This window comes from Tyto alba, unplaced genomic scaffold (assembly GCF_018691265.1).
Source record: "Tyto alba isolate M040663 unplaced genomic scaffold, T.alba_DEE_v4.0 Super-Scaffold_26, whole genome shotgun sequence".
NCBI classification, from domain to species: domain Eukaryota; kingdom Metazoa; phylum Chordata; class Aves; order Strigiformes; family Tytonidae; genus Tyto; species Tyto alba.
In genome coordinates, this window is record NW_024881300.1 from 3,241,616 (window position 1) to 3,259,460 (window position 17,845).

Sequence of the window (17,845 nt, forward strand, 5' to 3'; positions counted from 1 at the left end):
CTCCCCTTTTGAAAGCAGGAAACTATGGAAGTGAAACCGTGGGTGAAAACAGCAGCTTTTCTGTTCCTGCAGATCTATGGTGTTTTGTCTAATAATAAGCCTTGTTCAGGTAAGGGCTGGGAAGTTAAATGAAGGCAATGTGGTTTTGGAGAACTCCAAAACTGCATGGCCCGACAGGATCTTGGCAGGACTTCTGCATTTTGCTTATCTGCCATTAGTTCAGGACTCCACACTATTACAGATGTATTTAGGAATCCGTCCTGTCTGCGTAGAAATAGGACCAATTGCTGTAAAGTTACAATATTTTGTTACTACACTTCCAATGCAAATAAGAGAATGTCAAAAATGGCTTCGAGGACAAGAATTACAGTGAGAAGTTACAGCAGAGCGAACATTTGCATAGGCAACATTTCTCATAACTCATTTGCCTGACATCCTGTCTTCACACTGCCACGAAATGTAAATCCCAGTACATGCATATTCATCAGCTGCTGCACGGCTCGGAGCTGCTCAGGCTCAGGGTTTAAGTAACTTTATTAAATAGCTTTCTCAATTACAGGTGGAGATAAGTGAATTTCCAGAATTGAGCCTTGGGCTAATTTCTTAAAGCTCAGGAGTGAGAGGGGGAAAAAAAGTAACACACAAGAGCTGAGCGCTGCCTCGGCTGCTGCTGCCACCCTGCACTGGGCGGCTGTGGGAAAACCGGGTACCTGCAGAAAGGGAAGGAGTGGGAAACAGGGATGTTTCTTACTTGGCCTGGTCCACCGTTTACCACAGCTGGTGAGACTTTTGCTAAGTCTTTGTTGCTCCTCACAGCTCTTCTGATGAGCAGCTTGGTGCTTTCCAGCCCGTCTTGGGGGACGTGGGTTTTCCCGGTGCTCCACTTTCCCTCATTCCACAGGTTGTAATTCTGTTTTTCACAGGAACTGGTGGTCTTTTCACCTTTCACCCTTTGCAATCCTCTCTTCCCTGTAGCAGGTGATGGGTTAGCTTGAAAACAAAAAAAAAACAACCATAGAACAGGAGAAAAGTTTGCACCTGAAAGCTCCTGTTTTTTCCAGCTGTTACCCACTGGTTTGCTGAAAGACACTGTCCCGGTGAGCTTTGCCCAGTTGTGTCCCCCAACCTGTTCTGCTTTTGCTATTTGTACTGTGCAAAAATCACGCCAAGTATAGGCCTAGAAAAGCAAGCAGTGTAGAAGAACTAAAACTTTCTGGTTGCTGGATGCACTTGGCCTTGATGGCTTCTGCTGTGGATACGCTGCTATCGAAGCACACGGCTGGGGGGGTGATAGTGCTGCTGCTGGGATATTTCAGGAGTATTTTAGGGTTTTGGTTCTTTGCAGCGCTGACGCAGATCGTGGCTCTTCAGGCCATGCTCCCTGGGGAGATGTCGGACGCGAAGAGCTGAGGTCTGCACCGGGGGAAGCAAGCCGGTTCACGGAAGAAGCCACGTGAAGGTGGATTTAACCACCGAGGTTGGGCGGGAAGGCTTTGCCTTTGGGAAGCAAGCAGGTACCCAACCACATCAGGTTGGAAGAGAAAATGGGGGGTGAGTGGTAGGGAAGGGGGGACCCGCTGGGGCAGGTGCTACTGGCATCGACTTCCCCTCAAGTCTAGCAGGCACCATTGTGTTTGCCCGTGCTTTAGGCTGGCCAAAATGGTTGTGGCTCTTGGCTTGAGTCTTGAGTAGAAGAGGGGACGTGCAGTACTGAGGGCTCATAATCAGTGCAGCAGTTCTGGCTGCTAATCACTGGATTTGTTCTAGTCTATGGATTTGGTGATGTCCCTCTGTACAAGCAAGGATGCTGGCATCTGAACCCTCTGCATCCTGCATGAGCCCGCTTTCTGGCCCACCTGCCTCCTCTGCCTTCAGCTGGAGATACAACCTTAAGTCCCTGTCCCCCTCTTCCTGCTGCGGTGGAGTTGAGCCCTTTTGCAGAGCTATATTTAGGTCTTGTTTGTAATCATATATCATAAAGCCTTGCAGGGGGCAGGCCTGAGAGGTGAGCGGTGCTCGGGCGAACGCTGCTGGATGGGGACCGTGTCCCTCCTTGGAGGCACCTTGCTGCCCAAAATCCTCTGGGGTGGTTGGGAGTTCAGTGGCATTCAGTGGCCAGGATTATTGAATGAATTGCCAAGACTCATTCCTGGCTTCTTCAGTTGATTTGATCATTTTAACTCAACGGTGCAACACCTGGTTCATGTTTCGTACAGTCTTGGTGCAGCAGGCTGCTCTTCCCGGCCCCTGAATGCACCAGGGCAGGAAAGGTTGGTCGCAGCTCGATGTACAGCTGCTCATTTTGCTTCTGTGCATTTTGCTTTCTTCTACAGTGCCTGCCGATGCCTTTTCTAAAATCCTGCCCATCTTGATGTTGAAACTGCCCCCCAACAAGGGCCTTGGTCTGCATCTCCACTGCCGCAGCAGCAGTCCTCTCCCGTGGCAAGCTACTTCTCTGCAGCCCCCCCCCTGTTTCTGAGCACATGGAGCTGCAGGAGGGGAGTGACCTGGTAAAACCCCTGGAGCAAAAAGCTTGGAGGAGAGCAGAAAGGTTGGTGGGGGGAGCATGGATTTGCTGATAGATTGCAAACACAGCCGTGGGGGGAACAACTGTTAACTCATCAGCAGGCAGTTCTTAAGAAACAGGTGGCTCCATTCAGAAACACAAGCCTCACCACTGCCTCTGAGCCGGGAAGGCTGCTGAGCATCTCGCTTCCCAGAATATGTCACCTACCTAAAAAGAGCACCAGGTCCCCTCCAACCCCCCAAGAGCGGAGCAGCCCTGAGCTTCACAGCACGGTGGCCCCTTCCCCCTGGCAGCCCCAGCTCGGGGGCAGCACCGCAGTGGGACACCCACTCCAGCGGTGGGAGGCGGCAGCCCCCTTCCCAGCACCATCCTGCTCCTCGGTGCCCTTCGCCCAGGGCCCCTGGCCACCGCCTCTGCCTCCCCGCCAGCCTGAAGCCACCCAGGTAGCCCATCCCTGGGGCCGGGAGCCTGTGCCCACAGCTGCCTCAGCCCAGAGTGAGAGGATGTTTGGGGGTGCTCAGCCCTGCACGCGGGCCGGCTGTAGCCCAGCTCCAGGTCATTTGCTCCGGCTGTGTGTGAGGACTGGGGGCCAGGGAAAGGAGGGCTAGGTGGTGTTGCGCGCCAAGAAAGCTCCTGAGCTGCCCAGCACTTGCCTTCTGCTTGGGTCAGAGCTGCTGCTGCTGCTGCTGAGAAGCCCCTGAGCCCCTTCCCAGCAGCGCCGGCCCCAGCCCGGAGCCGCTCGGTGGATGCTCCCACACAGAGGAGAGGACAGATCCTCTTTTTGGTTCTGCTTTCGGTTCTGCTCTGCAGAGCGCATCTGGCGTAGGAGCACCAGGACCTGGTGTCGGTGGGCCCGGGGGGGGGCGCGTGACTCCCCAAAACCACCAACCCCACCAAGGTGCCTTAGTCACCGGCTCCTTTCAAACCCTCTTGGCGTCTTGCCCCCTGCTTCTGCATCCAGGGCAGGGTGTGCTGGTGGCACCATGGGGCATCACGCTGCAAAGCAGGACCAGAACGAAAGAGGGGATAAACTGGAAAATGAGACCCTGTGGTCCAGGAGAGATGGCTGCAAAGGGAAAAGGAGTGGGGTGGAAAAGCAGAGTCCCCCCTGCAAACCCTCCATGGCTCTGTGACTGCTCAGCTCCCTGCAGAGTGGATTTTTGGTGTTTTACAGCTTTCCCACACACAGGCTGGATGCCACAAGACAGCAGCAGCACACACAGATGTTGTCTTGGGTGCAAAACTGATCCTTTGGGTGCAAGATGCTTTCTTGCTGGAGGTGGGGATCTGTGCAGCAAAGTCCCTGCCAGCCGTGCCGGCAGCAGCACGTGCTCCTCCCAGCTCCCCAAAGGGTTGCAGGGCTGGTGTCCCACAACCATGGAAAACCAAAAACCGGACAGAAAAGTAGCTATGGCTGTGGGGAGCGCAGCCGGCGCTGGCCTGAGCGAGCACCTGGGAAGTTTCATGTGCTGCTCCCTAAAACCCAGCGAAACCCAGCGCTGCAGGGACCGGGCGTTGCTCTCAAATGTCATTTAACAAAGCTCGGCCTCGGGGAGGAATTTGCAGCGATGCAACAGGCTGCAAAGGGGGCTGGGAGCTGGGAGCAAGGCTCAGTGAGCATCTCTTCTGTTTGTTTTGTCTGTCGCAGGCTGTGAGTAAGATTCGAGTCACCCCCACGCTGCTCGTTTGCCAGAAGTCAGTGACAAAGGGGGCCAGAGATCTCCAGGGGTTCTGCCACCCCAACCCTCTGCTCGGACTCATTTCCCGTTAAATGATGCAACCCCGAGCGCCGGGGCTGGGGCAGGCTGGCGTGGCAGCCCCTGCTGCTCCCTCCTCATGCGCTTTGCCCCACGGCTTTGCCCTGAGAGCTTTCCTCATCGTCTGCACTGAAGCTCAAACACCCCTTTTGGAAATGTCTCTGGAGGCAAAACTCAGCCCAGGTGAAAGCCAGGTCACCCACCCAGCACTCCTGGCTCCGTAAGCCCTGGGCGAAAGAGGTTTGCGGGATTCTATAGAAACCCATCCTTTGATTTTTTATAAAAATAATGCTTTAATTTTGTTGTTGTTGGGGGGTTTTTTGTTTGTTTGTTTTTGTTTGTTTGTTTGTTTTTTGTTTTGGTTTGTTTTTTGTGTGTTTTGTTTGTTTTTTGTTTTTTCTTTTTTTTTTTTTTTTTTTTTTTTTATAGAAACCCCATGCTCTGCCCCAGGGTGAATTTTCCCATGAGTTTTTGATGCATGCTCAAAAACCCCAAGCACCTCGCGGACCAGCAGCTCACTGGAGGGACGGTCCCCTCGCACCAGCTGCAGACAGACCCGGGAAGGGCTCAACAACCGTCACACCCCCCCCCCCCCCGGCTGCCCCTCGCCCCGCTGCACCCCCGGCCCCCTGCCCGGCCCCGCGGGGAGCGGGACTTCGCACCCTGCCTGTGCCTGGCAGCCTCTCCCAGGCTAAACCACCCCGAGAAGGAAAGAGAAACAGGCACATCTCTTTCTAATGAAGCCAAAGCCAATTTAAATCTAGCCCTGTGTGAATTGGAGCTTTTTAAGTATGTCTGGAAGGGACGAGTTCTGTGAAACGCACGTAACCACACCAGCCATTGAGTGGGCAACGCTGCCGTCGCGCTCGGGTGACGCTGGCTTTTACTGCTGCTCCCTTTCCTTCTTGGAAATGCTTCATCTTCATCCATCCAGCCCTCCTTCCCAGCCCCTGCCCTCACCCCAGCCCTGAGGGGGGTGGTGGGCACCCCAAGAAATGCCCTGCAAGGGGCAGGGGTTGTGCCGGCTGCTGCTCTTCTTGGTCCATGTTTAACGAAACATCCTGGCATCTTTGGGCGAGCGCGGGGAGCCTCCCATTTCTGCCCATCTCTAGGCACCCAGCATGGTGCAAAAATTGCAGGGGAGGTTTTGTAGCTCCCAGTGCCCAGACGTGGGCTGTGGGAACCGGTGTTGGCGTCCATCGTGGTCCTGAGTGAGCAAAGCATGTGCCAAAGCCTCGCTGGGCTCTTCAGCCCATGCCGGGTGCACACCACCTTCTTACCCCTGGCCAAATACCTTGAAAATGTTTATTCTCGATGGGCTGCACGGCCGTGAGCCCGGCAGAAGAGGAGGAGGGTGCTCTCCCGGAGCATGCAAGCCCCAGCCCGCAGAAGCTCTCTGGATGAGATGCTGCGGTGTGTAAGTAACCTGCCTGTTGAAAAAAGGCATTTTCTGCCCCGCCGGCCCTCGGCGGAGCAGCGGGGCAGCTCCTCACACCCCAGCCGGGTGCTGACGCTGCCCGTTCTGCCCATGTTAACCCTGGCTGCCGCTCCAGCGGGTTTCTGGCTTTTTGAAAACGTCCCGGCGGGGCGTGCTGAGCACAGAGGAGAGGTGCTGAGCCAGGGATAACTGGAGCCGGGAGCCTCCCCCGGGAAGGGCCAGGCTCGGCGCTGCCCGGCCTGGGACCCCCACCCTGGCACTGCTGGGGTGCAGGGTGCAGCCTTGCTCTGCCCAAGCTGGGTCCATGGGTGCTGCCCACCTCAGTGGGACCCAGGGCATCGAAGCTTTTGCTTGGGGGGATAAATCTTCCTGAAGAGGTGGGGTAAATTCCTCCGGAGAGTTGGGAGAAATCCCCTCCGGATTCCCAGCACTTCCCCCGGGAGCACAAGCAGAGCCCCTCCTTGCTCTGCAGCCAGGGGAGCTGCAAATGCTCTCTGGAAACATTTCTAACTGCAGAGCCAAAGCTTTTCAGCAGGAAATGCACCTCCAAAAAAAAAAATAAGAGCAACGTCAGAGCTTTACAGCAAATATCTTTCCCCCAACCAAAACAGCGCTGCCAAGTTTGGGGTCTGTTTCCAGCACATTTTTTCTGGGCAGCCACGGGACAGATTTCCTTACAGACCTGATTTGTGCTGCTCTCGGCGTCGTTATTAAATCTCATCGGGAGAGGGCAGCTCGCCTTCATCGTGAGCCGCCGGTGCTTTTCCCCGTGCCCTGCAAGCCCTGGTGCATTTTTGATCCCTCCTAGTAGCTCTTGCATTTTTTTCCCCTTTCTTTTGACTGGCTGGATTGCAAAGTGCAGCTCTCCTCTGCTAACATCTCCTCGCAGATGTGTGGAATTTAGGAAAATCGAGTAAAAACCCAGTAATTCCCTACAGCTGCTGATCCCACCCCAAAATGTGATGCCATCACAAGCCTTTGGTATCTGGGAAGCTGGATAGCCTCCGGTGGAAGCACCCGCTGCCCTTCCTTCAGTCTGAAACATTAACAACTGAGCCAGTCTTAAAAAACAAAAGTGATTATAATTTTCAGAAAGCTGTGCATTGCTTTCTGAGCCCTGGGACCGGAGTCAGGTATTTTCCAGGAATTGCTCCATAATCTGGAGAGTCAAAATGATTTTATTTATTTTTTTTAATTAAATTTTTACCTGTTTCTCCTCTGGTTGTTGGAGCTGGTGGCTCCTAAAATGATTATGCCATCCTGCCTGGTGTCACTGGGGGTGCACAGGAGGGTTCCCTCCAGTCATTCTCAGGGTTTTTTGTTTCAGCTGCCCAAATCAGTTTCTGCTGGTGACCTTCGCCATCCCTGGCCCGGTCCGTGGTGGGGATACACAGGGCAGCTCCAGCCCTGGCACCCCCCCAGGTTCCAGCTGCTCCTGCCCCAAACACAACCCACAGCACAGAGGTGTTCAAAGGGAACAGCGTGCTGGTGCTGGCTGTGTTCAGAGCAGAATTCATGCAAGGGGGGAGCTGGGAATTTTCATAGCTGCTCTCTCAGCTGGGCAAAAAAAAACCCCAGCCCAGCCTGCAGCTGCACCTCCACCTCAGATGGCCTCTTCAGATGAGGAGAAAGCCAAGGAAAGGACGTGCCCAGAGGAGATGGAGGTGACCCCGGTGGGTTTCTAGCCTCTCTGCAGAGCTGATGGTCCCCTGTGCAAACCCCTCCTGCCCGCTGCCTTCAAAGCAAGTGGCTCAAAAGCAACCTTCAATCTGCTTGCCTTCAGCCCTGCAACCACCATCTATGCAAACGAAGCTTTGGGTGGGTTTTCTGCCTTCTAGCAACTTGGGATTTTTGTTGTTGTTGTTGTTTCTTTATGTACTTTGGCCAGGGGAATGAGAGCTGTGGTCTGAAAGGAAAACCAGCCCTCCTGGGAATCCAGGGAGGATGCCTTAGGTGCATGGGGGGGTGGGTGGGGGGGTATTTTCCTGCACCTGGGGAAGGAGAGGGCTCAAGCTCGATGGTGGGCATGGACGCTTGCTCTCCTTCAGGATGCCACGGGGGGATTTTCAGCCAGCTGGGCATCGTGTCTGCGCCCGGGGCCTCCCTCCTCACCCCGGGGCAGTCACTGCAGTCGGCCAAAAAGCACCCAACGCGGCCGCTGCCCTCGCCCGCACCCCCTGGCAGCTTTGCTCTGCCCTCCCAGCTATTTAAAGGGTGTATTTTAAGCTCAGAGACGTGGAAGGGGCTGGCACGCTCCTCGGATCAGAGCCCCCTGTCAAGACACTGGTTATTATGTTAAAGAGCAAAGCCCCGGGGTGTCAGGGTCAGGAGGTGGCGGTGGCTCAGGCACCGGCCCCGGCAGCACCGAGCCCTCCTCCGCCTCAGGCTGGGGTTTGGGGTGATGTGTGAAAACAGATGGTAGAAGGTGCATCCAGAAATCAGTTAGCTCAGGATTTATTTTTTCGCCGGTTGTATTTGGCCTTCTTTCTCCTTGCTTTCTAATCTCCAAACCTACCCAGGGAATTCAGCTCATACTTCCAATATTCTTTTTCAAAGGATACTGAATTTTCTTTTAATGAAAGCCCAGCCTGTTGCATTCCCCAGTTTGCAATGCTGGGCATACAAAGGGCATTGCTCCACGCAGGAGTGAAGTGAAGAGTTTTTGCAAAGCCCAGCTGATCTGCATCCATCCAGCATCCCTACCCAAGGGGTGCATGCACCCTGCTCTTGGTTAAAAGTTGGGTGCTGGGGTGTGCTTCGTGCCCCATTATATAAATTAGGTACACAAGGTTTCTAGCTAGGCATTTCTTCTCTCAGGTACGTTCCTTATGGATATCTCTATGTATGTATACATATATACATACATGGTGAGTTGAAGTGCCGCGGGTGGCTCGTGATGAAGGATCAGCCTGTGCTCCTGGGAGAGGAAAGGTTAATTTGTCTTTTTGAGCCAATAAAGACATGTCAGAGGGTTGGAAGGAAGGGGAAAAATTGGCAGCACCTCTGCGCTTTTCAGCATATTAAGATGTCACCATGGTTGGATTAAAAAAAAAAAAAAAGGCAAGGAAGGCATGAATAATAAATAGAGCAACATGCAGCTGACTTCAAAGAAAAGTTAATTTCCCTGGAGGTCTCCCCACACCGTATACATTAAAAATCTTGCCTGCTTTGACAGCTCTGTGACCTGAAGAGAGATGCTGAGAGACACAGTGGTTAGAGCAGAGCCTGGCTGAGGTCCTGCTCCCAAATGTGACTGGGATTTCTTTTTTAATGCTTGGGTTCCCCCTGCCAGCGATGGCTTGGTCTGCCTGTGGAAAAAGAGGTGTGGCTATGCCTGTTGGTATTAATATATACTGGATGTTAAAAGAGTTGTTTGAAACTATAGCAGACAGTTTTTCCTTGCAGCTGGCTTGGAAGCGGTGCGTGCACAGCCTGCGTACCGTGGGTTTTAGAGAGCAAAGTGTGATGCTTTGCCATGCAAAGGCCGTGTCAGTGCAGCAGGCAGCTCACCAGCAGGCATCAGCTCAGGCGCGAGGGAAAAGCAAATTACCTCTTTTCCACCCAAGCGCCGGGGCCTCTGGAGCAGACCGGTTTGCTCTGGGCTTTATGCAGATCGTATGATTGCTGGTGACACAGGAGCACACGGAGCATGACATGAACATGCAATGGAAAACCTAGCAGGAATTCTGTTTTTCTCTCTTTTTTTGTTTTTCTTTTTTAGTATGAGAAACTCAAACTTCTGCGATTAGCTCCACGAAGGGTTTTGTTAACCGGTGTTTGCCACCCTGCCGCGAGGTGTTCTGTGTGAGGGATATTCTGTGCGATGGTGCTGGCCTGCTCCAGGCCTTTGCTGCGGCATGGTGGGCACGTGGGGTGGGACGTGGTGGGCATGTGGGGTGGGACGTGGTGGGCACGTGGGATGGGGCACATGGGCAGCACTCAAATGGTGGAGTCGAGCCAGGACCGAGCGGCACCACCCTGAGGGACACAGCAGAAGAGAGGGGATGGGAGATGGGCATTGCTCAAGGAGAGGTGTTTCTGCTACCGCCCTCAAAGAAACGTGGAAAAAATGCTTCTCCCCTCTCTCCTTGCCGCTCCTGGAGCCTCAATCTGGCAGCAGAAGGACTTAGAGCCACTTCCAAACCCTCTGGACCCTCCTGACTGTCCATCACTTGTGCAGCCCTACTCCAGCTCACGCGTCGCTTCACGTGAGGCTGGCACAAGTCCGTAACCCTTGGTTTTTCTCATTTATTTTTAGTTCTCCGCTTATGTTGGGCAATGCTCGACCTGGTGCCATTCATCTGGGATCAAGTTTCTGCCGTGAGCCTGGGCGATGGTCTGACACGGGGTGTGGAAGGTGGTGGCAGCATCTGCAAGGGCTCTGTTATCCTCGTTAACCGTGTGGATGCTGACTGCTTGCACCCGGCATCGTCTGGGTCTGAGCGAAGGAGGTTCATACACCATGACCACCACCCTGGGGGAAAAGTGGACTTCTTGAGGGACAAAACACTTGGGTGGCAGTACCCTTCTTTTCTCAAATTGCATTGCAAGCCAGTGACCTCGTTACTACTTTCTTCCTTACTGAGTCATTCCTGAGCTTGTTCTGGTAACTTTGCTCGTGCCACTGACTAATTTCTCCTTAACTCTTTCCCCCACCCTGGCCTTTCAACCGGAAAAACTGGATGCAACTGGATTGGTTTGGGTTTGGTTTGTTTGTTGTTTTTTTTTTTTGTTTTGTTTGTTTGGTTTTTTTTTAATTCTGAGCTTACCGTGGCAGGCTGCGACGTGGGTCACTAGAGCTTGCGCCGTAGGTCTGGCACTCGCTTGGCGACAAGGACAGGAGGTGGCGGTGGGGCTGCACCCACCACTCTCCCCCCTCCACCCCCCGGGCTGCCCCGCCCAGCTTCCCGCGGCGGGACTCGAACCCACGACCTCACCTTCCCCGAGCCGCCGCCTTCCCCCCTCCCCCACGGCCGGCGGGGGCGGGGCGCGGAGGGGCGGGGCTAGGGGAGGCGCGCCCCGCCCCGCGCGCGGGCTCGCCTGACGACAGCTGCAAAGCACTTTTTCAGCAGCCGCAAGTGAGGTGAGTGGCGGCCCCGCGGCGCGGGGGGGGGGGGGGGTCCCGTGGGCCGTGACACCCCCCCACTCCCCTCCCCCGCCCCCCCACACCCCACCCCAGTGGGTCCGGGCCGAGCGGTGGGGCTGCCGCCGCCCTTCCCCGGGGCTCGGGGGCCGGGCCGGGCTGGGCGGGGCGGGGGGGGGAGGCGGTGAGGGGGGGGCCGCTCTCCGCGGCCGCGCTCCCCCCTCAGCCCGGGGCGGGGGGTTGCGGGGGGCGGTTGCCAGCCTCCCTCCAGTTTCCCTCCTGCTTCCCTCCGAGGTCCGGCGCAGCCACCGGGTGACCTGCCGTGCCAGCCCGCGGCCCCCGCGCTCCCCGAGCCAATGCTAGATCTGGAGGTGGTGCCCGAGCGGTCTCTGGGGAACGAGCAATGGGAGTTCACCTTGGGTAAGTGTGTGTCGTCCTTTCCCCCACCCCCCCCCAACACCCACCCCCCCCCCCTGTGCGTGAGCGCGGTGATTCGGGTCCCCTCACGATTCGTGAGGTTTATCCCGACGCTTTCAGACAGTTGCACCGTCAAAGGAAGACGGAGTCAAAGCTCACCTTGCTCTGCCGCTAAAAGTACCAACCCACGAGCTTTCAGGATTCCCTCGCAGCGCAGAGCCTCACCTTGCAGCTTCTGCACGCCGAGTTGTGCTTTGTTTAACAGCCTGTATGTTCTCCTCTACTCCTCTACCTTGTTTTGCCTTGCCTTGCCCTCTTAGACTAGTAATATTTCGAAATAACTCCTAAAAGAGTAGATGTGGATGTACTGATTGTCACCTGAATATGTCAGATAATAGCAGCATCTTCAACTGTGTGCTAATAGTTGGCATAAATACTGTGCTTCTCTGTACAAACTCTTTGTAAATACAAGTTGAGTCCACTGTTTGCTTGTGTTGTTGCTGGGTTGTGACATTATAGTGGAGAAAGTAAACTTTTGGGAGGTTTTCACAGAGTTAGACAACAAGTGTTTCTCCCCAAAGCGATTCTTACTTTTTCATCCCTCCCCTACCAGCCATTCCTCTATTTACTGTGATGAGAAAGAACTTTTCTCCCAGCTGATGGAAATTTGGCTGGTGCTTCCTTAAACGTGCAGTTGAAAGTCAGATGGTATGGATTCTTCAGATGACCTGTGTTTTCAAAGCAGATGTTGGTAGTCCTTAAAGCTCTCAGAAAATACTCCAGCTGTCCCATTTTCCAAGTGATTGTTTGGGATACCGACGTTGGACTCTTCCTCTCAGTTTTCCGACTTTGCTGTTGTTCTGTCTAAAGCACAGTTACTGGTAGTAGTAGTTTGGCTCATGCAAACAGGGCAGCCGTCTGTATCTGCCAGTGCTTGAGTTAAGCTTCTGCTGCTGTCACCTGTGGCAGCAGGGGGACAGGCTGTTTCTGAAAAACACTGTTACACAGCTGCCGTGAACCTGGGTCGCACCGAAGCGCGGTGTGGTGCTGTGACACGGAGCCGTTGATGTGAAACCCATCAGACACAAAGGGCTGTTTATGCCGCCGTGACTTGAGAGTCACTTACAGCTTGATGGTTACGGGGAGAGTTAGAATGGCTTTTGGAGGCTAATTATAGCACCTCAGGTCCCACCCTGGGAGCTCTTGGTGATCTCTGTATACCGCTAATGCGTTACTGTGCGCTCCTAGCACGGCGCGACCTGCCGTGATCCCTTAGTTCACCTGAAAAGAAGTGCAATCTCAAATTAGATACCCTGACAATCTTCATAAATAAGTAGTACCAGCTTCCACCCGTTCTCCTTACACAAAGAGAAAACAGGGAAGAGAGAAGATTATTTTTATTTTCCAAAGAAGCCCGTTAATGCAATCTCATGGTTAAAATTATGTACCGTGTCTCTGTCTGTGTGTACACACACACACATATGCATAGAGAGGGAGGAAACTTGCCTGTAATTCTTGGAGTAAACATAGCCACCACGTGATGTGTCTAATATATAATTAGCATGACCTGCTGGTATAGAGCAGGAGGCTGACTAGGTCCTAAGGTACTTAACTTTGTCCTGCACTAGGGATATTGTATGAAAATTGTCTCTGCTGATAAAGCTGGTTCAGCTGTGGTAGCGAGGTTGGAAGCGCGGGTGAAAATGGGATTCTCGCTGCCAGCGGTATTCCACTCGTTGTTTGTTTAGATCTGCTCTTAGCAGAACTAATGGCAGTATTCCTGAACTGCTGCTGACTCTGGCTTCCAGCATTGTGCCCACAATGGAGATGACTGAGGGGAAATGCCAGGAAAATTTTTTACGTGAGTTTTTGGATTCTGTTTTTGGCTCCAGTGGTGACTCATTATGTGACCAGAGCATAAAAAATTTAACCAAGGCTGAGTTTTGTGTTCAATTAGATACCTGTGTCACTGCACCTCTCGGGCTTCATTCCTGCCGTTTTAAAGGAGAACAATTAAATACTTATTTTGTAGTGCCTATAGCTGTATTATTAGCATCTGAGATGTATAATTTCTAAGGCATACTTGCATTTCTCTTGCTTTTTATACTTTCTTCTTCTCCTAAGTTTCACTCTCTTCCATGTGTTACGATTCACCTTTTCTTGGATCTTCTTGTATTCTTCTCTTCTGATCTCTACTCACTCCTCTACCCTCTCCCCTTCAAGAGACGTAGTCTTACCACAGACTAATGCTTCAAGCCATGTTGTTCATGACCAGCGTATGAGAGGAGTGTCTTGTTGCTTGTATCACTCCAGCGTTTAGAAACGGGACAACTTTGTGATATGAGAGTCCTAGCACTGGTCTTTGTGGGCGTTATTTGCCATAGTTCAGTTTGGTTGACTGTCTGATGTGCTGGAAACCATGTTTGCTTCCCCGTTCCCCCTGACTGGTGAGCAGGGGAAAAAGAATTCTTTGTTTTCCTCTTTGACTGCAAAGGCTGACGAATGTTGAGGAAAAGGGGGTGTTGTGTGTGTGCGTGAGAAGGGTGGAGAAAAATAACCCAGTTTCTTTCCTCCTCCTTTGGCTCTGTGCTAATGGAGGCAAAGGGAGGATATTGGCTCCTCCACGCATGTTTTACATTCTGCAAACTGTTCTTGGAGAACTTAAGTTGCTCACTGTAGCTTTGCTAAGCAGCTGCATGGCAAAATCTGCTTGATTCTCACTTGCTGAAAACTGAACAAAATCAGTCCATGTCCATTTGCTTGCAGCTTGAGAAAGCTCTGAGTAAGAGAGTCACATGAGCCATCTGTTTGCACACTTACTAACCCAAGATTGCATCAGTTTACATCGGACTACAAACTGAACTTCGTGTTTGCGCACTTTTTTTAACCACATGCTTTTTTACTGAAACATTACCTACTTCTGATGCTTGCCATCGGTGTATAGATTCTGTCAGCTTGTTCGCTGGCTTTGCTTGAGCCTTTGCCACTTCTTTTTTGGTGTTTTGTGTTTTGTTTTTTGTTTTGTTTTGTTTTTTTTTTTTTTAAGAGCTCATGGTCTTACCTCTTCAAGTCTCCTCGAAATACTGACTTTGAAAGTGGGTTTTATACTTTTAAATCATCTTCACTTTCTTTAGAATTATAGCTTCTACTAGGTTAAGAAACATGAAACTTTCACAGTAGCATTTTTGATCTTAGCTTCTTGCTGTTAAGTTTCTGTTCCATTTTGAAAATATTATCTAATGCATAATAACTGTCTTTTAAAAACTCAGCTGCTTAGACTACAAGGCAGCTGCTATTTCCTAGATAATAGGAAACAGTGCTGCTTTATTGTGTGGCTCTGTGCATTTTAACTTTATTACCATTATTAAAATAACAGCTATTCTTTTTGATTTTTATATCATCTTCTGGTGTATAATTTCTAGCTGCAAAAGAAAAAAATTTCCAGACTAATATGAAGAACAATTTCAGAGAAACAATTGTATATGATATTTACAAACTGAATCACTGTTGTTCTAATCTATAAGCCTGTTTTGGCCAAACTTGATTTCATAATTGCAGAAAAATGGTGGTGTATGGGCACGACAGGCGCATAGTTAGGTGCAACAGTGAAAATTATTTTTTTTTCCTAGTGTTACATTAGTATTATGTTAAAGTAGTACCTATGGTGATCTAGGCTTGTCTGTGAGATATATATGGAGAGGGAGTTTTCTCACTTTGGTACTGTAGATAATGTGTAAAAGGTGCTTTGGAACATGATGCGTGGTCTGAGTTTGAGAGGTGTAACTAGCAACTAAAAATCTGAATGCCTGAACTGTTAACTAAAGTGTAGGTCTTGTGGTAAATTTTCCCTAATCAGGGCAACTTTCTTAATATTTAAAAACTAGAAATAGAGAAGAACGGAGCAAGGAATGTAAATAAAATGTCAGATAACTAATCTAAATTGACTTGCAGCAATTAGTAGGGAAATAAAACTTCACCATTATGAGCTCATAACCTCTCTTTACAAATGCCTGCTTTGAGTCCAGGAACATGATCACATTTCATTTGGAAAGGCAACAAAGGTTTTAAGTGTGATAAAGGATGAGATGGTGTGGTGCTATTCTTTCTGCAGAATCAGCTGTTTCATTCCACTTGCAAAAATTTATAGCTGTAAAGATAAGATATACACTGAAGAAAAAAAAAACAACAAAAAAAAATAATCTCTTGAAATGGTGTTAGAGGGTGAATGACTATTAAGTGTATTACTTCAATTGAACCAAATTGTTTAGTATGTTTATCTTGTCTGTAAACTGAGAAGATAAAGTTTCTTCCCTGACACGAATGTAGCTGTATCAGGAGCTAATGTGGCCTGTTGGGTCTGAGGAGAATCATTGCTCCATTTTAATATTTCTGTCTTCTACAACTACTCAGTAGTTTATCAAACATGATAAAGAATATGCCATAAAATGCAGTCCAGCAGCCTACTGAATGTGTGCTCCTGCCAGCTCTAGCTGAGTTTGGTGTAGGTTATTTTATCAGTTAGAGGGAAGTGGACAGGCTGGGTCTGTGGGCCAAGGCCAATGGTACGAGGCTCAACAAGGCTCAGTGCTGGGTCCTGCGCTTGGGTCACAACAACCCCAGGCTTGGGGAAGGGCGGCTGGAAAGCTGCCCGGCAGAAAAGGACCTGGGGGTGTTGGTCAACAGGTGGCTGAATGTGAGCCAGCGGTGTGGCCAGGTGGCCAGGAAGGCCCATGTCATCCTGGCTCGTATCAGCAACAGTGTGGCCAGCAGCACTAGGGAAGCGATTGACCCCCTGTACTCGGCACTGGGGAGGCCACACCTCGAATACTGGGTTCAGTTCTCACTACAAGAAAGACATTGAGGTGCTGGAGCACATCCAGAGAAGGGCAACGAAGCTGGTGAAGGGTCTGGAGCATGAGTCCTTTGAGAAGCAGCTGAGGGAACTGGGGTGATTTAGCTGGAGGCTGAGTGGAGCCCTTATCACTCTCCACAACTACCTGAAAGGAGATTGTGGTGAGGTGGGCTGTCGGGGTCTTCTTCCCAGTAACAAGTGATGGGACAAGAGGAAATGGCCTCAGGTTGTACCAGGGGAGGTTTAGCTTGGGTATTAGGAAAAATTTCTTCACCAAAAGGGTTGTCAAGTGTTGGAACAGGCTGCCCAGGGAGGCTGTGGAGTCACCAACCCTGGAGGTATTTAAAAGACATGTAGATGTGACACTTAGGGACATCGTTTAGTGTTGGACTTGATGATCTTAAAGGTCTTTTCCAACCTAAACAATTCTATGATGACCCCAAAAAGCAGAACATTTTGTGCATGGACTGTAGAAAGGTCTGCACTTTTTCTGCCTGAACTTTGCTGTTTAATTCTGTGGCTAGAGATACTTCTCTTTCATATATGCCTAACAAACTGGTAGGTAAACAATGACTTTTCTGTTTCAAAAAACCAGGGCTGTGCTGATACCATGAGTCAAGTAGGTTTATTTGTTGATTGCATGCCTTTCTGTTGTAATGTACTGTTTGCTGATGACAGCTCTGTTACCTCATCTGTAACCTTTCTGTTGAAAAACACTGTTAGCTGGTCTCCAAACTGAAAAAATGCAACTGTTTTATTTTACAGGAATGCCATTGGCTCAGGCTGTAGCAATTCTTCAGAAACACTGTCGAATTATCAAAAATGTCCAGGTTCTCTACAGTGAACAGGTGAGTAGGGCATGGTCTGGCCGGGTCACTCCCTTAATTGTGTCCCAGAATTAAGGCGTTAAGGGTTGTACTGATACAATATGTACGTTAGCATGACACACCATGAATGGTGGAGCTGCTTGATGTTGAATTGCACCAAATTATTGCCGTGATATCAGAGGTGTAGCTTTCATAACAGATATTACACACCAAGTGTAATAATCATTACTGCAGTGCAGTGATTTAACAGGTGTCAGTTTTGTATATGTGGTTGTGGGGTATTATTGCTTTTCCTTTAAGAAGGGAAATGTTCTGTAATTAGCTGGATGATTTAATTTTAATCTTTTTACATGATCATTCTCAGGCACTGCAGTATTTTTGAAGTACTGAACCACGTATTACTTTCTGCTTTAGTGTTTGATTCAGTGGTGATGAACCCCCTGAAAAGGCTTCCACACTTTCTCTCTGGATCTGGAATTTTGTCTGCAGAAAGTGGATGCAATAATTTAAACTAGCTATGGATGTTTTAATCATTCTTCATAGCTAAGCATTAAGTTCCTAATACGTTTGACATCCATCAAAAAGGGGACTGGAAGTGAAACGTTTGTGCTAGATCAAATAAAATGTGTTGTATACCCACTTTGAAGGAAGGGGAAGGGAAGAAGAGCTGGGACAAAGGAGAACTGTGACTCTCCAGATGTATATTATGTGAAATGCACCTGAATCAGAAGACGATATTCACATGTTGCAGATTAGAGCTTTAGGCCAGGAAAAAGGCAAAATCTGATAGAATATCAGTTTATATCAAAATAGTGACTGAGGCCTCATGCATTCGCAGTGAATCCTGAATGGCTAAGGAACGAGCTCAACTGGCGTTTACTGCTGGATACATTTCGTGTAATTAAATGAACTCTCTTTTTTTGTTTCATATTATGTAGATTTAT

General features: G+C 50.3%; 1 protein-coding gene across 3 annotated transcripts in view; it reads left to right on the forward strand.

Annotated features, from left to right (window-relative positions):
- Positions 1-10,736: 10,736 nt before the first annotated feature.
- The window catches only part of PHAF1 (phagosome assembly factor 1), a 36,452-nt gene continuing 29,343 nt past the window's right edge, over positions 10,737-17,845 (forward strand). For 2 of the 3 annotated variants that reach the window (XR_006165748.1, XM_042797709.1), the window contains exons 1-2: positions 10,983-11,225; positions 16,840-16,922. Coding sequence is in view for 2 of the 3 variants with exons in the window: in XM_042797709.1 (XP_042653643.1) it covers positions 11,162-11,225; positions 16,840-16,922 (147 nt within the window). In the remaining variant the exon portion in view is untranslated. Of the gene's footprint in view, positions 10,806-10,982; positions 11,226-16,839; positions 16,923-17,845 lie in introns of those variants that run through there. The other variant, XM_042797710.1, reaches the window with a different exon arrangement.